Source organism: Suricata suricatta, chromosome 11 (assembly GCF_006229205.1).
Source record: "Suricata suricatta isolate VVHF042 chromosome 11, meerkat_22Aug2017_6uvM2_HiC, whole genome shotgun sequence".
Classification (NCBI taxonomy): domain Eukaryota; kingdom Metazoa; phylum Chordata; class Mammalia; order Carnivora; family Herpestidae; genus Suricata; species Suricata suricatta.
This window is the reverse complement of record NC_043710.1, coordinates 107,161,637-107,168,081: the sequence shown is the minus strand read 5'-3', so window position 1 is coordinate 107,168,081 and position 6,445 is coordinate 107,161,637. Positions and strand designations below refer to the sequence as shown.

Here is a 6,445-nt window from a genome sequence, read left to right as displayed (position 1 = left end):
GGTGGTGATGGTGGTGGTGACAGTGGTGGTGGTGATGGTGGTGGTGACAGTGGTGACGGTGGTGGTGACGGTGGTGGTGGTGGTGGCAGCGGTTGTGATGGTGGCAGTGGTGGTGGTGATGGTGGTGGTGACGGTGGTGGTGACGGTGATGGTGGTGGTGGTGGTGACAGTGGTGACGGTGGTGGTGACGGTGGTGATGGTGGTGGTGACAGTGGTGACGGTGGTGGTGACGGTGATGGTGGTGACGATGGTGGTGGTGGTGGTGACGGTGGTGATGACGGTGATGGTGGAGGTGACGGTGGTGGTGGTGGTGGTGGCGGCGGTTGTGATGGTGGCAGTGGTGGTGACGGTGGTGACAGTGGTGGTGACGGTGATGACGGTGATGGTGGTGACAGTGGTGACGGTGGTGACGATGGTGGGGGGGGCAGCATACAAATTTATAACTTGATACCTTAGTTGGACAGTAGGGGATTGTGAAAATGAAAACCTGTGTATAATCTGATGTTGATAAGCTGTCTGCCTTGTGGCCCAGAGTCTAGCTGGGAGAGACATCAGGTGGTGGAAGCTGGACCGGGGAGGCTGAAGAAGCCACAGAGCACAGGGGGGAGCTCTGAGCAATCTATTATCTCACCCCGCCTTACAAAGCTAGCATTCTCTAGAAGCCTGGACTCAGCTCACCCTGTGTCCCCACTTGGACTCTGTCCCGTCAGAAGGGAACATTTGAGTTCGCTGAGTCAGACGGAAAACTGATTCCTTGAGAGGGTAATCTTTGTTTTTTATGTCTTTATTTTGAGAGAGACAGAGAGTGAGCAGGGGAGGGGCAGAGAGAGAGGGAGACACAGAACCTGAAGCAGGCTCCAGGCTCTGAGCTGTCAGCACAGAGCCCGACGCGGGGCTGGAACCCACGAACCGCGAGATTATGACCTGAGCCGAAGCCGGACGCCTAACCAACTGAGCCCCCCAGGCGTCCTGAGAGGGTCCTCTTAAAGCAGTGGAAGGAAATCCTCAAAAGACCCAGGGCTTTCTGAGGTGACCCCCCTCAGCCCAGTGATGTGACTTTTCCTACAGCTTTCCTCTTCTTGTCACCCCTGGACTCCAGAGGGCAGGGTGAGATTTCCAGCCTGGCGCCAGGCACGGTAGAGACACACTGGTTGAGACTCTTCTGTGAAAAAAAGATTATTGAAGCCGGAAATACTAAGTTTGTAGAAAGAAGAGCAGGAACAGGGAGGTGGAAAAGCGTTTGTTCCCACAGCGCGCTGGACAGTCACTGCGGGGCTGTCTAGAGCAGAAGGAGCCTTCCAAGAAGGATCTTCTAGAAATCCTGAGTGTGGACACACACGTGGGAGCCTCGAGTGAGGGTCTCTGGAAGCACGCAGTGACCTACCCACACGGCTTCCACATCTTGTGACGACCTGTGCAGTTGGATCCCCGCCGTGGAACGCGCAGGGCGCCGTCGGGCCGGAGGAAGCCGCCGCTGCCTTCCCCTCCTGCGGGAGGACCGGCGACCTGAGCTCTGGAAAGGAGGAGCCGTGCCCACGGATCCCCCCGACTTTGAGCCGCACCCCACCCGACCCTGACCGCAGAGGTGGGAACTCGGAGGCTGGGGGTCCTGCCCGGGGCCCAGACCTTGGCCGGGGCTGGTTGCACATGAGCCGCCTGCACCTCCGCCTCCTCCTGAGCAGGAGGGCAGGAGAAAATTGTGTTTGGTGGGCGACGGTGCCCTGCCCGGGGCCTAAGTTGGGAGTCCGTCACCAGGAGCTGTGACAGAATTGCCGAAAAGGAAATATGGGGGTGGGGGCTCCCTTCCTTCCCACGTGCCCCTCAGTCTGAACCATCCCAAGCCCAAGTCTCCGGTCGGGACCTGCAGCACATCCTCCCCGTCCAGGCACAGGGCCAGATGCTCGGAAGTCACTCCTGAGTTTCCTCCCAAGGTTCACTCCTTCAGATGTCCCTTTACCGTCCTGAGGACCCATTGCTGTGCCTGCTGTCACTCAGGGAGTAAACATTTGCTGAGTGTCTGTTATGTGCCAAGTCTAGCAGGGGACAGAGTCCTCCTAGTTCAGAGTGACCAGTATGACGTGGGGACATACATTGTGAAATGAGTCGCTAATCATTCTGGGCAAAATCCACTCCAGTGAGCTAGCAGCACTTGCGGCCAGCCCCTTGGTGACACACTTCACACGTGGTCGCTGGAGATCCCCGAGGTCAGGAAGAAAGCATGTTGGGACTAAGGGCCTGCATCATGGGCCTTTACTAAGCAGCTAGTCCAACCTGTGGGCACCGGATGTCTCCAACAGGGACTGGCTGGACCTTTGATCCTGCGATGCAGACGGACTTCCTTCCTCTCCAAAATGTTAGTAATGAGGGGCTTGGGCTAGTCTGAGGCAAACCCCTTACAGTAGAGTGGAGGAGACAGACACGCTAGTGAGCAAGCGCAGTAGAAAACGTCCTGCTTGTTAGGACGCGCTCGCCAGCACTCCCTGGCCGCCGCCTTGCAGTCCCCGGGCTGGGAAACCGAGAAGCCCCGATCAGAAGACAAGGTGGCTATGTGGCCTCCTGACTCCGCTCCTGACGGCACCCAACACTCCCGGCTGGAGGCCACGGCCGCTCTGAGCTGCCATCTACTCATAGGCAGGACAGCAGCGAGAACATCTGGCTGCCCAGCCTTCCAGGGACGATCGTGACGGTGCTCTGGCCACTAGCAAACTGCACAAATGCTGGAACTAGGTTTAGCCATAGTCAGCACTTCGTTAGCAAACCACAGAGAAACGTGGAAGTGGCAGGGGGCTTGAAGTCAGACCAGGAAGCTTCTGAGACCCCCACGTGCTGGCTGGGGCGAGCCAGACCCCACGAGAAAGGAGCCTCTCAGCCTGAGACAGCACGAACTGCTCCCAAGAGGGGGCCGGCCTCCCCGCACCATCTTTAAACCTCAGGCAGAAAGCGGGGCGGCCAAGCGGCGGCCCAGGCCGTCGGCTCAGCAGGACTGGCTCCCTCTCCACAGATGGGCCCTTGGGACGGGGCTGGTGCAGGAGCGCAGGCCCCAGACCTCAGCATCTGCACAGCAGGGCCACCCAGAGAAAATGTGAGTGCTTGCCACCTGTGCCTCCAGAAGCCGAGCCCTGAGCTCCGGCCCGCCCCTGCCGGCGAGTGCTGTGGGAGTGAGGGGCTCGAATGCCAGAAATCAGGATTCCGGGCCTCGGAACTCCGTGCTAAGCTACCTTTCAGTTTTGCCACGGATGTTCCAATGTAGCACTTCAAACCACACATGTTCATTACCTGAGTACAGGTCTGCAGGTCAAAAGTCCCGGGTGGGTCAGACCAAGCTGAAATCATGGTGTCAGCAGAGGCTATAGGAGAAAATGTGTTTCTTTTTCCAGCTTCTGGAGGCCTCCCCCAGCCCTTGGCTTGCGGCCCCGTCTAGCCAGCACATCGCTCTGGCCTGTGCCGCTGGCCTCTTTCCCCTGACTGCTTCTCCTGCCTCCCTCCTAGGTACTGAAGGACCTTCTTGTGACACTGGGCACACCTGGATAATCCAGGAAAGCCACCCACCTCAGGGCCCTTAGAGTCACACCTGCACAGTCCTTTTTGCCATGTAGGAGGTGCAGGCTCTGGGGACGGGGGCCTGAACGTCTGGGGGGCGTTACTCTGTCTGCCGTACATACTCCCCACCCTGACTCTAGGAGACATCGGACCCATCATCGTCTTGGTTCAGCAGATAAGGGACCGACGATGGGCGCACAGGTTGTGTAACTTGCCCAGGGCCACACGGCTAACTCGAGACGGAGCCAGGACTCCAACCTAAGGCTGTCCAGCTCCAAGGTGAAGGGCATGAGACCCGCTAAGTGGGAGAGGCCTGGGGGCCCCGCAGCTCCGGGACCTGGCCAGCGGCAGTACCAGCAGGTGCTCATCGAGTTCAGGGAGTTTCCTGGGTATATGGTGCGGGGCACATTTCCATCCCCCGGGCGACATCCAGGGAGAGCTGGGTGCAAAGTCCAGTCCTGCCTCTAATTTGCTGAGAGACCAGAGACCTAGGGCCAGGTTCTACTCTCTCTAACTTCCTCCTGGGTGAGATGGCAGGGAAGAGCGAGGCTGGAGGAGTTGATCCCAGAGTCCCTGGCAGCATGGCCCCCACACAGGCTCTGTGACCCCGGGCCCAGCGTCGGTGACCTGGTGTGGGAGGGCCTGGCCCTCTCGAGAGAACCCGTGCAGGACAGCGCTGCAGACCCGATGAGCGTACAGTTTGCACTCGTAGGATTCCCCCGGGGTCCTCTGACAACCCGGCCGTTTCTGTCCCCTTTCTACTGAGCAGAAATGGTCAGAGATTACATAACTGGCTCCTCCTCCTCCTCCTCCTCGATTTTGCAAGTTGGAGACGAAAGAAAGAGAGAAGCCAGGTCTCCTGCCGTCTGCTCCAGAGGCCTTTCCCCTGCACGGGTGACCCCTAAAGGCTGGCCTCCATTCTCACCGTGTGTGATCGATAAACCTGAACAACGCAAAGACATGTATGGATGCGATTTAGGTGGCCTTTGTTCCAACATTATGCCCTTCTGTGGGCTGTTAAGTCTTTTCTTTGTTGCGGAACTGGTCCTGGTAGAGGCTAGGGTCTTGGGGGAGTGGGGGGCAGTGGGTAACGTTCTTACATGACAAAAATCTAGAGCTGGCAAGGCCCGAGTTGGTCTCTAGAATTTGCTGTGAGATGTCAGATCTCTGAAGTCTCAGTCTGGGGCCCACGAGCACTCTGCAGTCTCCCCAGGCCACTCCCTGTCTCCACGGGGCCCCTTATGAGGGTTAAGGGTTTGGGAGGTCTAGGAGAGCCTGGAGAGAGGTATGCTGGCCTGTTGGGACAAAATAGGAGATGGGGTGTTGGTAGGAAGACTGCTGCCTTTGCAGGGGAAGGGCAGGGCGGGTGCAAAATAATCTCCCTGGAATGCAAGGGGACGTGGGGAGGGCAGCTCCTGAGTGGAGGATCCCAGCCGTCCCTGGCCAGCTGCGTCTCTCACGTCCCCCCCCCCCCCCCCCCCCCCCCCCCCCCCCCCCCCCCCCCCCCGCCCGCACTGGCACAGCAGACTCTGGAGGGCACAAGCCCCCTCCCCAGGAGAAGGGATGGGTCCAGGTGACCCCGACCCTGCGGCCCCCGCCTGAACCCTTGATCCCTGGCCCTGCAGCCCCCGCAGCTTCCTGTTTGCCCGCTCTGTTTGTCCGGCCCCGGGGACAGAGCTGATCCTTGAACTCTAAGTTCCACATCGCCTGGACCAGTGAGCAGCAGCACGGCCTGGGCCGGGCTTATCAGCCTCGCAGCCCAGCCCCTGCCCGGGGACATAAATAGGCCCAGAGAGCTGGCAGTTCAGAGACTGCTGGAGCCCTCGAGGTAAGTGCTGCCTTCTGGGGCTCAGGCTCGGGGTCCTGGCCCCAGGACTCTGGGTTCCGAGACCTTCGACTCTGTGCCCTGCCCCCACCCCTGGCTAAAGGGCACGCTAGAGGCCGGCCCTGCTCAGCCAGGACCCTCTTCTCCTCCAGGTCACCCGCATCCCTTCAGGATGAAAGCCGTGGTGCTGACCTTGGCCGTGCTCTTCCTCACGGGTAGGTACCCCCCCAACCTCGAAAGCCAGCCTTTGGGCTTCTCCCTAAGCCCCTGGGGCCCCCCTCCTGGGCACAGGGAGCAGGATTTCTCACATGCCCCCTCTCCCCTGCCTCCAAGCCTGGCATTTCAGCTCTGCCCCCGTCCGGAGGTGGCCTGATCTGGGTCTCCCCTCTCATGCCCAGGGAGCCAGGCTCGGCATTTCTGGCAGCAAGATGAACCCCAGTCACCTTGGGATCGAGTGAAGGACTTAGTCACCGTGTACGTCGATGCAGTCAAAGATGGCGGCAGAGAGTATGTGTCCCAGTTTGAGACCTCGGCCTTGGGAAAACAGCTCAAGTAAGGACCGGGCCGGGCGGGGCTGGGGGGCGGGGCCGGGGGCTGCCGTTCCTGGGGGACACGGAGGCCTGTGGGATGACCAGCCACAGTGGCCAGGTCACCTATTCATGGGCCCCGTGGAGCCCTGAACACCGGAATGGGATCCCCAAAATGACCACCATCTGAGCACTCCTGGTAAGGAGCATAGTACACGGCGGTGCCCTGGCCAGGAGCCGGTCTGTGCCACCGGCCCAGCAATCACAGCGCCTTTTGCCTGCAAGTGCCACCCAGCCCCCTCAGTTCCTAGCTGCCTCCAAAGATCCTGCCCAGCCCCGGGGTGGGGGTGGGGGGGCGTCTTCAGAGATGCCGACGACGGCCTGGGAGTGGGAGATAAGGCCCTCGAGGCCCAGCTTTGGGGCCAGGCACGCTGGGCAGCAAGCCCGGCTCCGTCTCCACGAGTCCCTCGGTCCATCCGAGCGATGGGGTGCGGCGGCGGTGGGCGCGGGAGGCCGGCCCGGGGGAGCCCGTGCGAGGGGCCGGCTAGGCCGG

The 6,445-nt window shown here is 60.5% G+C and overlaps 1 protein-coding gene across 1 annotated transcript in view; it reads left to right on the top strand.

The window, feature by feature from the left end:
* Positions 1-5,325: 5,325 nt before the first annotated feature.
* The window catches only part of APOA1 (apolipoprotein A1), a 1,558-nt gene continuing 438 nt past the window's right edge, over positions 5,326-6,445 (top strand). The window contains exons 1-5 of the mRNA XM_029915698.1: positions 5,326-5,368; positions 5,518-5,580; positions 5,764-5,917; positions 6,178-6,233; positions 6,319-6,422. Coding sequence (XP_029771558.1) covers positions 5,538-5,580; positions 5,764-5,917; positions 6,178-6,233; positions 6,319-6,422 — 357 coding nt within the window. The 5' untranslated portion in view covers positions 5,326-5,368; positions 5,518-5,537. The remainder of the gene's footprint in view (positions 5,369-5,517; positions 5,581-5,763; positions 5,918-6,177; positions 6,234-6,318; positions 6,423-6,445) is intronic.